Genomic DNA, 20,643 nt, shown 5'->3' on the forward strand with positions numbered 1-20,643 from the left:
AAAAGATGACGAAAGAAACGTTGCCTGTACATTACTTTAATGTATTCTAAACAATGCATGCGGTACCTTCCTCAAGGAGCTTCTAGGCAAAAGCTACATAACCCGCACCATCTGTTCCTACTAGACAAGGTGCAGCCATAGCTGATGAATCGTGCATGAGTGCGTTCTGCCTTTCTGAAGTGACTAATGTATGCTTATATGTCGACAAGGCACCGACCAAAAGGCAGTTACGCAGTAATCGTGGTCTGCTGACTGCTGACCGGTCACTTGAATGACACAGCCAGTGCAAAAATTACATCAGGTGCACATGTGAGATCATTTACACAATTTATTTGGCATGATTGTACATCTGTTGAGTCAGCAATTCCATGAAGAGACGAGCAATCACATAGCTGCCAGGTCATCCATTCCATGAATTAGGCCACTAAATTAAAAGAACAAAAACACAAAAAAGATTATTATTCAGCCAAAATTCAAGACAGCACTTACAAAGTAATCAGACATCTAAAACTAAATTTGCAGGACCAGAATTACTTGTGTGTGGAGCGTGCCAATATTTATTGGACAGATAGTACAAAAATAAAGAACACCAGGACACCCACTGAATTTCCGCTTTTAAAACCATCAGAATTACAGCTGGTGCAACATTGATGGCCTTACACTATATCCTAGAAGTTTACTTTTATGTCCCATAGGTTTTGCCTATGCTGTTCCATATGATATGCTGGTAAGCTAAGTGACTGTGACAAGTCCAGTTTTTGCACAGCTTGATGCACAAGTAGACTAAATGATAGTCCAGCTTCCGTACACAGCATAACAGACTTACCGTTTTTTGCAGCGTGCTGGTGCTTGGCGAAAATGGTCGCCAATGTCATGTCTCATGTCCACTTCCTTGCCTAACAGGCAAGACTGCCGGAGGGCCACTGCGCAAACAAAACAATATCACAGACTTGGGGCGGTAAACCTAGACACTGATATTTACTACAAATTAACAAAACCCATTACATCTGTTATGAACTGTGAACACGCTTATGCATACATTGAATTGTGCATCTCAATCTATTATACGACTCAATGAATCCACACCATTTGCACAAGGTTCTTCAGAAGCCCTGAAATGAGCAAAAGAAAAAAAATTAGAAAATACATTAGAATGCAGCAGCAAAAATGGACTGCTGGCCAGAATTTAAAAACTAGCCAAATATATATTTGTGCCAGAATAAAACCACAAATATAGAGCTATAATGTGCACTGCACAGTAAAATGTTGCTTACAACACCCACTACAGGCACAAGGCAAGTTTTTACCTTGGATGCCGCTTTCTGCTTGTGCTGCTGGGCTCACTGGTACTTGTGCTGGTCTCGGTGGAGGACGGCCAACGAATGGTAGTTGCTTGGCTTGTTGTTTAGGAACTGTAGATGGTAGGCGATGATTATCGCAGCTTTCATCGCTTTCACTTTCCTCACAAACAAAAAGAGCCTTCTGTTTCCTTTTTTTTTTGTTGGGACGTTGCTGCCGTCTTCATCCAACACTGCAGTTAAAAATATTTCAATTCAGTTATTTCAATAGTGGCTTGCTAAACTAACATTCACAAATATAGCAGCAAAGCAAATGGAATATGCATGATTAATATAGAAAGTGTAAACATATCAGGCAAAAACATTTTAGCAGCAGAACTGGACTCGTACTTCCATACAACGCCTTCTTGGTGGGCTTTCTTGGCCTTTTTGTCAGCCGTTCCTCATCAGTTGTCAAATCTGACACCTCTTCAGCTTTCTTCTCTCTTCTTTTTGCGTCAGCATATGTTGCTGCAAGCAAAGAGTTCAGTGTAGAAAGATTGAATGACACGGCTAAAGGGAAACTGAATGAAAATAGTAAGCAGACCCATGAAAAGGCAACGTTCATAACTGCTTAGCAACAATATTATTGAAATAAGAGCATAACAATATCACTATAACAGGAACCTTGAGCCAATGAGCAACAAACACGATTACTGATAAGAGTCATTAAATTAAGATGATGGGTGATTATTTCACCATTTTGGCTCAAAAGTTCTCCCCTCTGGCAGCGCTTAACTTATGTGCATCGTTGCCTTTGCACACTGCCACAACCAAGAACCTAAAGCTCCAACAGTACCCTATAATCACAATACTATCTTGTGACAAAAAAGAAATGACGTACTAGTCTCGCCTAAGATTCGGCATTTGTGTGCAATCCATTCTTCTCCAGGCTCCTCGCAGTCTTTTATAGCGCTTGGGCAACGAGACGGGGTTCGGTATGGTGGCCATAATGTTTCCCCATTCTGCACCCAGAATTTTGGGGACGGCAGCAACTCCGTTCGCACTGCTGAATTCGCCGATGTAGAACATCCTGCAAGAATATAGCGCAGTTAGCATAACAAGCACTAGTGCCAAGTCAAAGGCATTATTTTCTGTGCCTCTGTTGAAGAGACACTACTGAGTTGCACTTCACTGCTCAAGTTTCCAATCAATGAGGGTCAATTTATGGTGAGTGTGTACTTTGCCAGCAGCTGAGCGAGATGCATGTCACTGAAACTAGTTTTCTTTGCACACTTATTGCTGGCGTTTCAGGAAATTAAATCGCTGCAAACACTATCTCCTACTTAGCATGTGCTAGAAATTTTCATCAACAAAAAGTTTACTGCTGATTTCTAAAGTAAAAACAACGCAACACAGTCGTGGCGAAGAATTTCAGCATGCTTAACTTCCAACTATTTTCAGTCCACGCAGATGACACTGACACTGACACTGACACTGACACTGACACACACACACACACACACACACACACACACACACACACACACACACACACACACACACACACACACACACACACACACACACACACACACACACACACACACACACAAAGCGCCAAAATGCTAAACCGGAATGGCAAAGGGCGCACACATACACTGAGCAAGTTAGTTAGCGAGATGGCTGGCTGGTGGCCCCAACCGGCGGCCTGTGGGCTATCAAACTAGACGAATTTTCAGTCACACTTCGAGCAAACGATTAATGACACTAATCGGTCACACCGACCTAATGATGCGGCTCTTGCCACGGGCGTGACAACTTAGGCGTTAGCGTGACACTGTCACGGTGACCACACCGCCAAAGAGGCAAAATAATTTTAGCATTTGTCTCCTGATCAGAACACAAGCAGCTCTGCTGAACATCTGTGATGCGGGGCAGCGCAGCACTGTTCTGCTGCGAAAATGCATGGCCAGTCGTTAATAACAAAGAAATTCATGATTAACAAAGCAGCAAGGAATAAACAGAAAACGCGTGGCGCATCCAATGTGGTTCCAGATGCGGCAGTCTGAGATATGCCTACAGGCTAAAAGGGAGGTCACCAAAGCAATAGCAACTCACCTGTGAGCGATGAACAGTGCATGCAGTCGGAAGATTGAGTTCGCACGTGAAATGCGGCTGCGAAGTCGGCACGAAGGCACTGAAAGTCAAAATGCACACGAGCACAGGCAAGTGGCAAGACAAGGCATAACGTGCGAAAAAGCTCCATAAAGCCCCACAAGAGCCATGTCGTCGTGTTTCTTTTGTCCCGCCATATTGAATGTGGTGCCGCCTGAACGCAGCAAAATAATATGAAATAAATATTTATTAATTTATGCTAATGTTCAAGCTTAGCAATTTACTACGTGAAAGTTCTTTTATTTGCAAAAAATTGTTTATTTATGGTTATTTATTACATAAACACTTTCGTTGGCCAGGACAAGCAATGTATGGCACTCAAACGAGGTGTAGTCGAGCCAAGCTCAAGCCCAGCCAGTGTGTGTTCACATCTCACGGGTAATGCTTGTGTAGCAGTGCGGAAAAGTGGCTTTTTCTCCTGAACACGCCTTAGCATGTTGTATCAGCTTTGCGCTGTTATAACCCCGATACTTGTGCGTAGCTGAAGCAAGTGATCATACTGCTCATTCGTCGATGACCTTCCGTGCACCATGATGCGTACCGCTCGTGTTTGCAAGTAAAGCTGTCTACCAGCGATGGAGAGGACATAGTGGTGTATCATTGATGTTGGAAGAAGACAGAAATTCTGACGCAGGGCAACCAAAATAGCAGCACTTTGCCAATCTGATAGCCCTACTGTACAGCAGTCCCTTACAAGCTGAAACTTAGCTACTGCCGAGGAACATTTTGAGAGGGTGGTGTTTCACAGCAGTGAGTCCAGTGCTAGTTATCATAGCAATGACGATGAAGAATTGGTTTCTCCATTGTGCTCCGTTGATCCACTGCCAACTGGCAAAGTTGCCGAGTCTCAAGAACAAATTCTACAGCAGTATTCATGCAGCAGTGAGCTCCGCGATTTTTCGTCAAGCGAGAGTGGGGTGGATTTAGCTCCGGCTTTACACGACCCACTTCGTTCATGGGCTGTAGATAACATTTTTGCCGCCCACATCACTAAGCTTCTGAAAATTCTGCTGCCGCACCACCCAGACCTCCCTTCTGATGCCAGAACACTGCTGCGGACGCCTCATGCCAGTAGTCACCAGCATGGGAAGTGGCACTTACTGCTTTTTTGGCGTCACTGGAAACCTCATTCAGCAACTAGAAAGTGGAGCCATATCAGTGAGCGCTTCAGTGATTTCCCTGACGATGAACGTCGATGGTGTGCCCTTATCTAGGAGTTCGTCGAAACAGTTCTGGCCTGCGGTTGTGCGGGCCGAAGAAAGCTCGCGAAATGAACCTTTCCTTGCAGCTCTCTACATGAGGGACTCAAAACCCGAGAGTGTTCACTTTTAGAGCTTGGACTGCACCATGGTGAAGCTGTGTTCCCTAGTGATTGTTCATGCATTTGTTTGCAACATGCCTGCGCGGGCATTCCTTAAATGTACCAAGAGACATGCAGCATACTATGCATGTGAAAAGTACATGCAAAAAGGCATGTACTCTGTAGAGCCTAGGAAAGTTATATTTCCTGATGTGTTGGCCCCTCCGCGTACAGGTGAAAACTTCACCAACATGACACAGCCTGATCATCACAATTGCACATCACCATTGCTCAAGCTGGGCATCGGACTGGTTCCCACTAGACTATATGCGTTTGGTTTGCTTAAGAGATGAAAAGATTTTTAGTGCAGTATTGGACATCAACTGCCCCATCAGCGTCAATGCTGCCTTTGAGTGCACGTAGGGCCATTTCTGAGAACTTAGTTACTTTGGCTGTCAACACTCCACAGGAGCTTCAGCGCATTCCAAGGACCCTGCGTGTTCTAGAATTTTGGAAGACATCCGAGTATAGAAACTTCCTTGTTTACTTTGGCCCCATTGTTCTGAAGCAACACCTTGCTCATCCATTCTACACGCACTTTTTGAAGCTAAGTTGTACCATCACAATACTGGCCTCACCCGATCTTTGTATGACTTTGTGTGAATATGCTGAGCAGCTGCTGCTTAGCTTCGTTACAGAGGCAGGTAAGCTTTATGGCAGTGGCATTTAAAATGTTAGCATACATAGCCTCTCGCATCTGGAAGATGACGTGCGACGGTTTCGCCACATTGCCCTATTTTCAGCCTTTCCTTTTGACGCTTTTCTAGGAAAGCTGAAGAAACTGGCCAGAGGCCATGCCCTTCCTACGGAACAAATTTTTATGCGAGCAGCTGAACTAAAGCAGTTCAAGCCACCAGTAACTACTAGAAGTGATGGCATCAAGCTGTCCAATATTCACATAAATGGACCAGTCCCTGAAACATTCCGGGGGCAGCGATTCAGTAAGACTACGATTGGGAAAAAAGTGTTCTATACAAAGCCAAAAGACAGCTGTGTGAGGATAACGGGTGGAAATTTTGTCCTAATAAGAAATTTTATAGCAGCTGAAGGTGACGTCCTTATTTGCGGGCAGCACTATGCCGATGTTAGTAACTTTCATGATGCAACGCTGTGGTCTGTTGACATAGGTGTTTACAGAGCCCGAGGACTTTCACGGGGTCTGAGTACGTGGAGCATCAATGAAATTGGTACAAAATGTGTGTGCTTACCAGTCAAGAAAAATGCAGATGCTATTTTTTGTGCGCTCCCATTGTAAAAACCATACCTTTGCTTGGTACTCTCTGACAATGACAAAACCATTCCCACAACACGGTGTTTGTTTGCACTCTTGTCCATGATATAATTTTCACTGTCTGTTGGGCTCCCAACAGTATTGTAAATTAATAAAAGTATAGTTTGTGATATTTTTGACCGTTGTGATCTGATGATTTGTTGGAAAATAATTACTATCTAAAATTGTTTCCATGTTATAAAGCTGCCATTTATCACTTGAGCATATATTCTTGTCCAACCAGGAATTTCGCATTTCACTTTTGCAGCTTTATTAGCTTCGCCAGTAATATCTAACTCAGCCTGTTTATAAATGTTGCAATAGCAATGTTATCAAAACGTTGGTGAGATGTGTACACCCAACGTCAGTGCTATGTATGCCTATAAACGTTATGATGACGTAATCTCTAAACGTCAGGGCAACGTATGTCTTGCAACGTCGCAGCAATGTGAGATTTTGTCACATTACGTTGTGTGGAAGTTCATACATACGCCTGAAAACTATGTCATTCTGGCAGGAATATATATGGTTTCCAGCTGGAAAGAAGGGATTTCCCATTCAAAAGCCCAGCTGTAATTCAAATTATTTTAATTCAATTCAAATTTATGCTGAACATTTCATTTATGAACTCTCGGACAAAAACTGCAGAGACAATTTGATGCTGAATGGTTAGCTCTGTTGAAGCTTGACAGTACAATGTTTATGAAACAAACAGCTTTTTTTTTTTTTTTTCTGGAGGCAGAAGTGCACTGATGTCTTTTTTTAGTAGTTGCCTTCCATACCAGCATGCAATAGTTAAGGTGGGAACAGAATATGACATGGTAAACTTGATGCTGGGTCTGAAAGAGGGCATACCTACAGCACAGGAGTTTTTTGGGTACCTGCTCAATATGACTATCCCATGTCAGCTGACTTGAGAATATACACCTAGGATTTTATGCTGTATCACAACGTTTATTTCATGACTTATTATTTTAAATTGAGGCCTGGGGAAACATGTTTGTTTTTAGGTGCAAATAAAATTCCTTCGATTTTAGTTTCATCAATTTTTAGGCTGTTTATTTGGTAGTTCAAGTAGTTTTTACAGTGCACTAGCTGTTAGCCATTTCAAACATATCAAGTTTATTAGTTGAGCTAAAAAACAAACTTAAGTTGATGCATGAGATCATTTATGTTTAAATTAGATTTAAGAACAGCCCAAGAATTGCTGCCTTGTGGAACATAGGTGCAAATCCATCTAACTGGCTTAAGGAACAAATTTCTAGTTCATCCTGCAGTTGGATAACAATGGATCCCCAACTGTAATTCAACTGCGATTAACGGAAATCTGAAGAAGGAACGCAACAGATTAGTAAGAAAGAAACCCATCAACGAATTAGCGGTGAGGGGGAGGGCAGAAGAGTAATTCAGGATCTCACTACAGAATAGGTTTTCAGCTCTAACTGAGGATGGCAACATTACCCTAGAGGCAAGGAACAATAATTTCAGAGATATCATTACTGAGTGCGCGGTAGAAGTAGGCGGTAGGATAGTTAGAGAGGATAGCGGCAAACTGTCTAAGGAGACGAAAGATTTGATTAAGAAACGCCAGAGTATGAAAGCTTCCAATCCAACAGACCAGATCGAATTGGCCGAGATATCAAAGCTAATAAATAAGCGCAAGGTGGCCGATATAAGGAAGTATAACATGGAGAAAATTGAGCATGCTGTAAAGAACGGGGGAAGCCTTAAAGCGGTAAAAAAGAAATTGGGCATAGGCAAAAACCAAATGTATGCGATAAGGGACAAGGCGGGCAACGTCATCACGAATATGGACAAGATATTCAAAGTAGCCGAGGTGTTCTATACAGATCTCTACAGTAGCCAAAGTAGTCAGGACCGTAATGAGATTGGTGGTAGGGAAAAACAGTCGGACGTTCCATCAGTGACGAAGGTCGAGGTCAAGAAAGCACTAAAAACTATGAAAAGGGGGAAATCGGCCAGACAGCATCAGATAACTACAGATTTGCTGAAGGACGGGGGGGAATATCGTGCTAGAAAAACTGGCCACCCTGTATACGCAGTGCCTGGTGACATCGACGGTACCGGAACCATGGAAGAATGCAAACATTATCCTCATTCATAAGAAAGAAGAAGGACCTTAAAAATTACAGACCAATCAGCTTACTGTCGGTTACGTATAAGGTATTTACTAAGGTAATCGCTAATAGAATCAGGACAACCTTAGACTGCAATCAAGCAAAGGATCAAGCAGGGTTTCGGAAACGGTACTCTACTATCGATCATATCCATACCATCAATCAGGTGCACGTAGAAAAATGCTCGGAATATAACCAGCCTTTATACATAGCATTCATTGATTACGAAAAAGCATTTGACTCAGTTGAAACCTCGGCGGTGATGCAGGCATTGCGAAATCAGGGGGTAGACGAGCCGTACGTGAAAGTGCTGGAAGATATATATAGTGGCTGCACAGCAACCATAGTTCTGCATAAAGAAAGTAACAAAATTCCCATAAAGAAAGGTGTTAGGCAAGGAGACACAATCTCCCCAGTACTATTCACAGCTTGTTTAGAGGAAGTATTCAGAGACTTGGAATGGGAGCAGTTAGGGATAAGGGTAGATGGAGAATACCTCAGTAATCTGCGATTTGCTGATGACATTGCCTTGCTAAGCAACTCAGGGGATGAACTGCAAATAATGATTGATGACCTAGACAGGAAAAGTAGAAAGGTAGGCTTGAAAATCAATATGCAGAAGACTAAGGTAATGTTCAACAGCCTCGGGAAGGAACAGCAGTTTACATTAGGTAGCGAAATACTGGAAGTAGTAGGCAAATATGTCTACTTAGGACAGGTAGTAACCGCAGATCCGGACCACGAAAAGGAAATAACAAGAAGAATACGATTGGGATGGAGTGCATTTGGCAAGCACTCGCAGATTATGACTAGCAGCTTACCGGTATCGCTCAAGAGGAAAGTATACAACAGTTGCATCTCCTGTACTCACCTATGGGGCTGAAACGTGGAGGCTAACCAAGAGAGTTCTACTTAAGTTGAGGACAACCCAGAGGGCTATGGAATGAAAAATGGTAGGGGTAACATTAAGAGATAGAAAGCGTGCAGAGTGGGTCAGAGAAATAACTCAAGTTACCGACATTCTAGTAGAAATTAAGAAGAAGAAATGGACATGGGCAGGACATGTAGTGCGAAGAGAGGATAACCGATGGTCGCTGAGGGTAACAAACTGGATTCCAAGGGAAGGAAAACGTATAGCAGGGGGCGGCAGAAAGTTAGGTGGGCGGATGAGATTAAGAAGTTCGCAGGGGTCAAGTGGATGCAGCTAGCACAGAACCGGGTTAAGTGGAGAAATATGGGAGAGGCCTTCGCCCTGCAGTGGGTATAATCAGGCTGATGATGATGATTGTTCCTTAAACCAGTTAGACCAGTTAAGGTTTTCACCGGGCATAGCAAATTAGAATGATAGCCATTGATGTGAATGTACCGAGTTCAGCCGCGCGGTTAGATATGATTGCAAAAGAGCATGGACACTATAACAATCTAATTTATTAAGAGTTACATGGCATAATAAATAAAACAAAAATGCCAAAAGTGAATATGTCAGCCTTAATGTTTGAACCATAGAAGGGCGGATCGACCTGCCCTTTCGAAAGCCATGCCAAGATTTTTATAAAATATTGTGCTTGACTATGTCGAGGTGGCTTAGAATAACCTTTTCAAGGCCCTTGGAAAATATTCTTTCATCTTTTATATATTACCCAAAACTTTTCCTTATTTCATGTCATTTAGAAAACTTCCAGATGAAATAAGCAACTAGAGGTTGAAAATTCTGTAAACATGTAGTGCTAACAAATGCCAACGTCAAAGCTAGTGTACCACAAGAAAGTATGATACACTTACGATTCATCTGTGCGATGGCAAAGAGGGAGGTAAAGTGGCCCCAGTAAAAAAAAACAAAAAAACATTGGAACGCCCTGGAATGTCAATCGTACTGATGCACTCAATTTTTTTCCAATTGGAATTTTCCTTTCAAGTGGGCAGCCCAATTGGGCTCAGTGGGTTCCAGTTGGAATTCATAGGAACCCACTGGAAAGTCTATTTGGAACACTTTTGATTCCATTTGAAAATCTCATTCCAGTTGGTTCCAATTTGATAGGTCACTTGGATCCTGCAACTACTTGTGCAAAGTAGTCTATAGAGTGCCATCTGTGCATAACTATAGTATTAATCAGTTCATATATGTTCCAAATGATTACTCGGTTAAATGAATCTTTACCAACTGGTTAGCCCACTTTATCAAACCCATACGCACACAGTGAGACAATTACCATCTGAGTCCAATTGGTCTGGCCAACTGCACTGGGTGTATCCATGGGAACATTTCCATATTTCACAAAGAAAACAAACACAATATTCAAAATAACAACAATCAGCAGTTAACTTCTGGAAGACAGAAAACTGGACGAGTTGGTTTGGATATATGACTATCAGTAGCTTAACCTGTAAAACACAATTCTTCCTCTTACTATCACTGCGCCTACAAAATTAAATGAAATAGCTACACTCGAATGGCAAGACTGACCCCAGCATGAGAGTAGGAATTAAGAAGTATGTTTGCTGGGTGTATGGAATCTTGTGTTATATAATGCATCTGTGAAACTGTACAGTATTGCATTTCTTATGCGAGACGTATGCTTGTCTGTACTCCTTGATATCCATCAAGCATGTTTCCATGCAAATTGTAAGTCAGTCTACCTTTTGTCCCATTCAGTATGTTCTGTTGGACCCATTGTATGCAATGAGTGTGACCCATTGTATATACATACCATTGGCACATCCCATTGGACCCACTGAGTGCAATTGGTCTCACCCATTGGCTGCAATGGGTGAAGTGTCAAAAACACCATTGGTTCCAGTTGGAAAATTAAATGGTTACAGTTGAAAATATCCAATTGGTCTTTTTTGACTGAGCTCGTATAATGCAGGCCCTGAAAGCATTAATTCAGGTTGAATAAGTACTAGTAGAACCCCTTTATAGTAAAGTCACTCGGACCGGCAAATTTCTTTACTATATCTGCTTATCAGAGCTGCTGAGCCTAGTGGTAAAGAGTTTAAAAAACTTTGCTTTTGCGATTCTATAGGTATATTTTAATTCATGGGAAGTATGTCGGCGCGGCCAGACGCACTTCAAATTTTTGTCAAAAATGTATTTACTATAAAAGTGAAAAAATTACAGTCGTCTACAGAAGACGAACTGGGACTTGAGTTTTCCTTAAATGTAACCGTGAGCTGTTTGCTGTAGCAAGTTCTATGCTCAATTCAGTTCAATTGGCTAGCCATTTGGTCTGTACATCAGATGTCAGTTTATTTTCAAGGTGAAGTTAGCAAGCATGCAGGAGATATATATGGCTTGTTTCTCTTCATTGGTACCTGAAGCAACCACAGTCCCAACAGTCTTATATTTTAAATAATATTTTCCAAGTCCTGTACTGGAAGCTTCACTTTCAGAAGACTGCAAATATAAATAAAGTAATTGCAGTACTCAAAAGCAGTAGATTACTGCTTCATGTCTCCTTATCCATAAAATGAATGAATGAATGAGTGAATGAATGAATGAACATCATATATTTTACACTTGACCACAGCAGCTTGCAGTTGGTAATGTTCACGCCATTAGCATGCATTTCCACCTGTCTCTCCTTCCCCTCCCCTCTTTTCACCCGTGACGGCAAGTGCAAGGCACCACTGTGCCTATAACTGACACAACAGTGAGTGCTGCTGAGCACTTTCAACTAGTTTTGAATTTCAACCACCTTGCACCATCTGTCCCTTCGACGGACCCTCGACGCCACACGTACCTTAAATTCTGCTCGGAGAATGGTTGTGACTCAGCGACCGCAGACGAAAAAGCTACCACTCTGTAGCTTGAAAGTGAGTGACCCAGTGCAAAAGCAACAAAAACAATAAAATGGCATACAAGGGAGCTTGCAAACAAAGCTAACGAATTACACGGCAATATGTATATATATATAATAGAATAATAATGTTGGTGTACATCAACCATACTCGCGACAAAATGCAACTTTAGTGCCCTCAGAGATGGGGAAAAGAAATCATTTACCCTGGAAGTATATTTATTTACCAATTAAATGAGGCAATGAGAACTACTTTAGCACCTGCAGTGTCTTGCATAATTTATTCTTAAGGGTGGCAGAACCAATTTATCAGTGCATCGGGTGAAGATATATTTCTCTTTTGGTTTTAATTTAGCGAGGGACACAAGAAAAGCAGCTGCTGTGGGAGAAGAGAACCTCAGATAATATACTAGCTGGTATTTAGAGAGGACATTAATGCAAATAATCTTATATTTAAGAAAACAAATCTGCTGTTATGAGCTGTGTAACTGTCCCCGACAATTAATCTAATTACTTTCTTTTGAAGCATTAGTAACTTATTAATGTTAGTGCTTGATGTGGTGGCCCAGACCAAATGGCAATAGTTAAGATAAGATTCAAATATTGTGTTGTAGATTATCAACTTTAGATTTGGAGAAAATTCTGAGACATCTGCAAAGGACACCAACAGACTGTGGCACTTTTTTTGCAATATATGTAATCTGTTCTGTTCCTTCTGTATGTGCATCAAAAATGATGCCCAACGATTTAAAGCTGTAGATAATTTCTATTCTGTTATTAATTTTTAAGGTAAATAAAATGGGCATTGATAAAGTTGCTTTAAAGTTTAAAAGTCAAAAGAGATGTCTTACTATTGACAATTTTAACAAGTCCATTTGATCTTAACCGTGACTGAAGAACAATGTTTCCTCTTTTTAATAGGTTACTTATATATGGACGAATCAGTAAGAAAAAGCTTTTATCATCAGCATACAGAACATATAAAACGTCGAAAGCAAGTTTATATAACTATATCATTAATACAAGCATTAAAAAGAAACAGACCCAGGCTACCCTGGGAAGCTCCACATCGTATAGCTCTTAAACTAGGCAGAATATCATCAATACAGACAGCCTGTTTACATTGACTCAGATACGATCGAAACAGAATAAGAGGGGAGCCGCGGATGCTGTACTTTTCAAGTTTATTGAGCAATATTTTATGATTGAGGAGATCAAGTACTTTACTAAAGTCTAAAAACATACTTAGCGTTGTATTCTTACATTCAGTACCCTGAAAAGTATTTTCTTTTTGCAGCAGCAGAGCAGATTCAGTGGACCGTCGTTTGCAAAAGCCGAACTGACTGTCATTAATATTAAGAGTGTTTTTTGAAGAGTTCTCAGTTTTTTTAACTATAACTAGAGCTTTTGAAGAATCGGATAGAATGGATATTTCTTAGTTAGATATTTCTTTCTTATCTCCTCCCTTAAAGATTATTGAAACCTTGGCAGACAGGAATGAACAGCTCAGAAATGATGAAGACACAATTCATGATTCCTTTTCATAAAAGAATGACCAGACAAATGAGTGCTCATCTTGTCGTTTGTTGCTATATGTGCCCCTGTCCATTTTTGTGTGCTGTCATCCCTTCATGCAACACAAACATGTTCAATCTGCTACATTAATGAGCTTCATTTCTTGTCATATGGAACACAGAATTTGTTCTCAAATTGCTTCATATCTTCACATTAACACATTCTGGCGGTTGAGCTGACTGCTGTGCCAGCCACTATAGCATCAGGGTCTTTGCGATATCAGTTGTTGGTGATGACATGGTCCTGAAGATGCTGTCTAGTAGCTGAATGGGCACTTAATGAACATGTCTTGTTGCTTAATAAAAAAAAAAAAAAAAACACTCTGAAATAGCTTCCATCCCTCCCTTATCATGTCTTCATGCAAGTTTTTTCAGTTACAAAAATTTTTTGCATCTAGTGGAAGTACCTCTAAAGAATGAGGTTGTGGCTACGAATACAACCAAGTTTGATTTCAAGTGAAAATCAAAGCCTTGCATGAACATGGCGTCAGATTTTGCTATTTCTGTCTTTTAAAAGGCAATAAATGATAAATGCGAGTGGCAGTCAAGTGCTGCAAAACTACACATGCTGCACCTTCACTTCTTGCCACCGCTGCCTCATGCTTTCTGCTGCACAGTGCTGGGAATGTTCGCCCGTTTCTTCCCCTTAACTATTTCTTGGTACACTTTTACTCTCTGAACGGACCGCGCCGCTTCCTTTTCATGTTTGTAGACAGCTATTTCCTTTTTTATCCTACGCGCTGCGTGCTTTCCCTCACGGCTCCAAGGCCTTTGTAAAGTAGGCTTCTTCTGAATACTGCTAAGTCTGGTGGTAAAGCCACTTAAAAGGACACTCGGTGTTATTTTTGTATTGAAATACAAAAAAAAATAAATAAAAAATAATAATAATAATTCTTTTCCTCGTGATTTTAGGTAGTACGCGGGCGGCGATGTCATATCTTGGGAGTCGTCGCCGCGGCCAGGCCCACTTTACTATAACCGATTTTTACCAAAATTATCTTTACTTAAAGGGGGGAAAAAGTACAGCTGTCTTGGAAGATGAACTGGGACTTCAGTTTCACTTTACTATGTCCGAGTTTATTACAGCGGGGTTCTACTGTAGTTATATGCTGCATCAAGTGGTGAACAAAGCTCAGTGTTTCTAAATGCATCCATGACTTACCAATTTAATACTATCGATATTATCATATACATTCTGTCAGAATCAGTAAAACTGTATGCTGCAGAACATGCATGGTACAGCTAGTGAGGTGAAACTGCAGTTTCATTTTGCCGCCTATAGATAACTTCAGTTTTTTTTTTTTCATTTGATGTGCGTATGTCTATATATAGTACAATCCACATGGTAAGTATAAGTAAAACAGCGCTCCAACCTGATGGCTCAGTGATTGGGTGCTCGACTGCTCTATTGAAGAATATGGGATCGATTCACGGCTGTGGAGACTGCTTGGAGGTGCCCATGTGCATGCGATGTCAGTGCACAAGTGGTAAAAATTTATGAAGCCCTCCACTACAGCATGTCGCATAGCCTGAGTCGCTCTAGGATGTTAAAGCTCGTCCCAGACGAAAAAAACACTCATTTCCTGCTGGATTATGGAACCGTGTACCGAAATTATCCAACTGGAAAACTGTGATTTCCGGCTGGGAAAAAGCAATTCCAGCTGGAATGACATCTATTTCCTGCTGGATTATGGAACCAGAAATCATGTCCAGCTGGAAAATTTACACCTCCAGTCAAGCCTCTATCAGGAATATTTTTTTCCAGCTGGAAAATATGGCCGTTCAGCTAGAAATTCAGCTGGAAATGTGCTTTTCCAGCTGAAATGGGTACGTCTGAACAAAGTCTACTAGGTGTCTATTTTCATGGGGGTTAACCGACCTAAACCTGTTACTAATTGGGCAATTTTAGTACACTCAAATTAATGTGCTTGATATGTGCGCCATCTTAAATGTGTGTCAAATTCAGCTGCCTATGAAAACAGCTTGTATTAAATATATGACGGTACAATGCAGATGTTTTAAACATTAAATATCTCAGCTTCTTTTAGGCATGAAAATGTTCAACACAGCATATGCCTCTCCAGGGCATATGCAAGTTTCAAGTTAATCATTAGCATAATCGCATTCACTATACAGCTAGGACAAAGGCCTCTATAGTTTCTCTCCAACTAACCCTCTCCACTGTAAACTGCTTTATCCCTACAAGCTATTTACTTCACCAGCCCACCTGGCTATCTGGGTCCCCTTGTTACATATATCTTTTCCTGGGATTCATTCCTTTACAACTAACTGTTGGATATCTTGCCTTTGAGCTCCTGCTGGTTCACTAATCCACTAGGCTCTCTTCCTACCTTTGCTGCTGTCTTAGATTCAATTTCAAGCCTTTTTGAAGTTCCTATCTCATCAATGGTCACAAGCAAGGTATCATATACTTGCTCTTGGAGGCATATCGATTACCAGCTGCTAGCCCTGATTTCAGTGGGAATATACTTGCCAGATGCACTACACTAGCATTACAATAAAGGTGCAATTCACAATAGCCCACATTATTATTTTAGATACATGAAAAGATTATCACTTAAAGTCAGGGGGGTGTCATTGTGTCTGAGAACCCTCACCAGTTTTTACGAGAGGTCTGAGACCCCCCGCCCTTGAATATATCCGGTGTCCAGCACTGTACGAATATGAAGCAGGTGCATCCGTTTGGCAAAGGCCTTTATTGCCTCATCGTTGTCGCCAGCCAAAGTATCACACTTTTGCGGCAGCTCTGATCGGTCGAGACAGGATGTCATGGAGGTCTCGACCAATCACAGAGCACCACCACAGTATGCGCGAATGCGTGGCTTATATGGCCATATGGCAATCAATGACTGTTTACTAATTAATGAATATTTAATCAATTAATGACTAACTACAAATAAATGACTAATTATTTATTTCATTACTAATTACACATTAATGCCTAATTCATTCATAATTACTAATTAATGCCACATACCTGGTAAAATCAACCACACAACAGTAAATGTAGAACAACTGCGAAGATACAAGGAGCGCTATCTTGTCGCTGCGCTGCCAAGCAGAATGCACTGAATAAATGCACTTGCAGAATGTGAGAGTAGTCACTCGCTTTACTTGTAGCAGCACTCATCGCTACATGCGCAACAGTCGCGTAGCAGAATGCAGCACTCAGGCTTTCGCCTTTCATCACTTTAGTCGCCAAAGTGTCCTCGAATTTTATTCCTTTCAGTGGCAATCAGAGAATGCTTATGATTGTTAGAAAATTTTGCAGCAAGTTTTTGTAAGAATTATTACTTAATTTTAGTAAGAATTAGAATTTTCTAAAACCTGTGATGAAGAAAACAAAAGTTACTCCCTTTACACAGAGGCTGGAACTAATTAAGGTATTTTCACATGCCATCTCTTCGGTTTTGCCGGTTCGCACTGTGTTTTAGGTACTAGATGAGCAAATTGTCAATATGCTCACGCAATATTATTCAGATGATGTACTTGTCGCCAGTCAAACCAAGCTGGTAGCTCTTACAATATTTTTTGCTAATTTTCATTGCGTTCACTTGAAGTGTAAAAATTATGGTATATATATTTTTTACTTAGTTGATTTTAGATTTAACATGCAATTAAGATTGTACTTTCTATATAAAGTGCTTTAAAGAACATAGCACTCTTGCTGCTTCTATAAAGTGTATTCAAAGGTATTTATTTGCAAAATTTCTATTTAAACTTATTCACTCTTATAAAATTTTCTTCGCAACCAGACAGTCAGAAGTTCAGTTCTCGATGTGAACTGTGCTACAAGATAACGGTTTCAGGAAAAAATATTGCATATGTTACAAGTGCTGACACTTTGCTGTTTCACTATAAGCTGCTTTACATCACAGATCATCGATCATGCTGGCAGAGTGCAGGGATCACTTTTTCAGGTGCATGTCATAAAATGATCACAAAAACCTCCTTAATATATATATATATATATATATATATATATATATATATATATATATATATATATAATTTCTCCCATTTAAATAGAAACATGTGCAAAGGCCGCCAGCCCTTTCTCTCACCCTCTTAGTTCCTCCTCAACAATTGCGGTCGAATTTCTAGAGTCTCTCTGATAGAGCCAGACTTTAAGCACTGAAAGTAATTCATTCATTTCAAAATTACTTTTACTAAAGTGACTCACTGCTGTTTCCATACTTCATACTATGTACTCCCGGTACGATGCCAAGAAAGCAGTAATGACATGCAGCAAGCCTGTCCCACAGTGATGGATAAGCAAAAAAAGACAGAATTGAGTAGAACTACATGTTCAAGGCTTCAGACCTGCCCTGTGTCTCCGGATCACAACTATTCTCTAAGCAGAAGGTATACATGTAAGGCGTTGAGGGTCCATCGAAGTGACAGATGGTGCAAAATGGTAGAAGGGCGAAACTAGTTGAAAGTGTGCAGTAGCACTCACTGTTGCATACTGGCTATAGGCACAGTGGTGCCTGGTTACACTTGCCATCATGGGCAAAAAAGGGGTTTGGGGGAAGAGACAGGCGGAAATGTTCACGGCGTGTTTGACCATGATTGTTTTTGTCGCCATTGTCTTATATATTTAATAGCCTGTTCTGTAGGAAAAGGAGAGGGAATAGTCTCACTGGATAGAATTTGGCAGGAAGATGAATGTACTCTAGTGTTTGGAGAGGTTTTGTTCACAAGCTTTACTTAGTTTATATACGGATGAAATCCAGACAGTAATTAATGAGAAGGAATTTGCTCTGTGGAAGTAATTGTAATGTTGTTACTTTTTGGGAGCAGTATTTAGCAATTGCATTATATTTTTAAGGCTTAGCAAGTAATTGGTAATATAATTTAATTGCTTTTGAACAGTAACTTTGCCAAGTATGCTGCCAATTTACCCCAGGAAAAAAGACACCATGTGTCTATTAGGAATGAAATAGATTAAGACATGCCAGCTGGACTTGTGAATGTAATCAGGTAGCTCAAATGGTTTCTCTACTTCTGATTGGCACTTACTTCGGAACATTCAATTGGAAGGCCCTGTTGAACATTCAATAAAAAAATGTTACAACTTAAACTGCTGTGTAGTTTGCATAATTTCTATAACCACATAAGTTGTGATCAAACGAAGTAACTCTGACCCCTGAAGATATGCCACTGAATACAAGAGGAGGGTCCAATGTGCGAAGCATATAAAGCCCCAACAAAGAAAAGATCATGTCAACTCTTTGGGTATATATAGTGTTCCCATGTTCTATGTGTCATATGAATGCATGCTTGCCTGTTGCCCGCTTGGAGCTGCCATTTCAGGTCAGTGCCAGCAAAATAAGCATTAAAACTGGAAGCCTTAGCTAAACTGCCTAATTGGAATGTTCAATTTATTCAAACTGGAGCTTCGAGTCTGTGCCAAAAGCATATTTAGAAATTTTGCAACTGAAAACCTCAATTGAAAATCATTTTTTTTTTTTTCTTGACTGGGCCAGTGTCTCGATGAAAAACATACCATACTGCCCATATCGCAACTTTCACATAATAACAAGACGATGCCACTGCACTGACTTAACAAATCTCTGAAAGATGGCAACTATAGAAGTATGGGCGGGGAGGCTCCACGAAAACTGCTGAGTTAATTCAGATACAGGGCACACTCAGTACAACTGCACCTTCCAAAAACAGGAGTTTGCATTATGTACCGTTTTTTCTGACTTACAGATTGATCAGCCACACTGCTGGGCCATAATGCAAACCCAGTTCGCGGTCATACATATATAGTTTCATATAAGTACCAAAGGCAACCAAAGCAACCTCGAATATTCACCAGCTGTGGCTGCCTGCAGTTCCTTTGACAAGCGATATTAACCGGTCATACAGCCTGTATTTCCTGTCTCTATCAGCTAGATGCATTGAACACTGAATTATTAATTGCGGTCGCGCAGCTTAGCTGACCGCAAAAAGGAATTTGGAGGTAAATGCAGTGCCATAACGTACAGCCTTAGAGCTAGAACAGAACACTGCACCAACTGCGTATTTGAAGGCGGAATCCCTTCGGCAGAACAACAAGATAAGCAGCCCACGGGGAGCCTAATTTCCTTGCGTCGAGTGAAGAGCACAATGCACAGCCGAACCCGAAGAGCGAAGCTAGGAATTGCACTACACGAGAAAAACTTCGTTTGCAACTGTAAGTCACAATCAAGCGCGTCCAAACTCCGCGCTTGATTGTAGCAACCAAGCGCGGATTCCTCAAATCCTACTTGATAATCCAGAAATTAGCAAGGAGATTAGCAAGGAGGATTTGATATATGAGTACGCGAAACACTTTGACTGAAATAGGCATGGAAATAGGCCATGAGTACAAGTGCGCGACCAACACCATGACCAACGCACCAACGCCGCCGACATGGCCGCCGATACCTACATAAGTTAAAATTATTAAGAAAATGAACAATACCTTTTTTAAGCCACAATTTTAAGTTATAAATTAGTATTATAAATGTTTCACTTGCTGTTGCGCACATTTTCATTTTGCTTAGTTTATGATGACTTATGATGACGTATTTTGTGCGTGGCAGCAGCGTTTCACTTGTGCCACGGTGCGTGTCAACAGCCGCCGCCTTGGCACAAGTACAGTTTCGTTTCGTGTTTTTTTTTGCCCCCTGAGAACTGTTGTATGTACTAGTGCAGATAACAAACGAATCATGTTTGTCATAAATATAGTTTCGTTTCGTGTTTTTTTATTTTTTATTCAGTAGTTCAGCTTATAGAGGTCAGTGTAAGTAAAACACTTTTAATTATTGATGTCGCTGGCAATAGGCTTCTGCGCGCATTTGGCTTTAAGAAGCACGACCTTTATTTTGAGATCTGCCAGCGTGACGTCAGCAGTGGTCACGTGCCATGTTCCATTCTTACGCGCGTTGAGGTAGGTGTCGGACGTTTACTGTATTCCTTGCAGAAATATTACTGTTTCCTCCTTCATCTTGGAAATTGCTGGTAAATTTCCATTTCTTATGTTCCCGTGTGTTTTT

General features: G+C 40.9%; 2 protein-coding genes across 6 annotated transcripts in view; one reads left to right on the plus strand and one right to left on the minus strand.

Moving 5' to 3' along the window:
• Nucleotides 1-310: 310 nt before the first annotated feature.
• LOC146202384 (uncharacterized) lies at nt 311-3,596 on the minus strand. Of its 2 annotated transcripts, XM_084588134.1 has the most exons (7): nt 3,399-3,596; nt 2,182-2,370; nt 1,689-1,808; nt 1,308-1,531; nt 1,087-1,112; nt 827-923; nt 311-424 (listed from the first exon to the last, which is right to left on the minus strand). In XM_084588134.1, the coding sequence occupies exons 1-4, from the start codon at nt 3,544-3,546 to the stop codon at nt 1,341-1,343; spliced, it is 648 nt and encodes a 215-aa protein (XP_084444260.1). In that variant the 5' UTR covers nt 3,547-3,596; the 3' UTR covers nt 311-424; nt 827-923; nt 1,087-1,112; nt 1,308-1,340. The 2 variants fall into 2 exon arrangements, with proteins under 2 accessions (XP_084444260.1, XP_084444259.1); XM_084588133.1 differs by lacking the exon at nt 1,087-1,112.
• Nucleotides 3,597-20,439: 16,843 nt separating this feature from the next.
• Nucleotides 20,440-20,643, plus strand: part of LOC146202385 (serine/threonine-protein phosphatase 1 regulatory subunit 10-like) — a 90,579-nt gene continuing 90,375 nt past the window's right edge. For 2 of the 4 annotated variants that reach the window (XM_084588135.1, XM_084588137.1), the window contains exon 1: nt 20,440-20,537. The gene's annotated coding sequence lies outside the window, so the exon portion shown is untranslated. Of the gene's footprint in view, nt 20,609-20,643 lie in introns of all 4 variants that reach the window. The other 2 variants (XM_084588138.1, XM_084588136.1) reach the window with 2 other exon arrangements.

This window comes from Amblyomma maculatum, chromosome 1 (genome assembly GCF_055883805.1).
Source record: "Amblyomma maculatum isolate TAMU_Amacu chromosome 1, ASM5588380v1, whole genome shotgun sequence".
Classification (NCBI taxonomy): Eukaryota; Metazoa; Arthropoda; class Arachnida; order Ixodida; family Ixodidae; genus Amblyomma; species Amblyomma maculatum.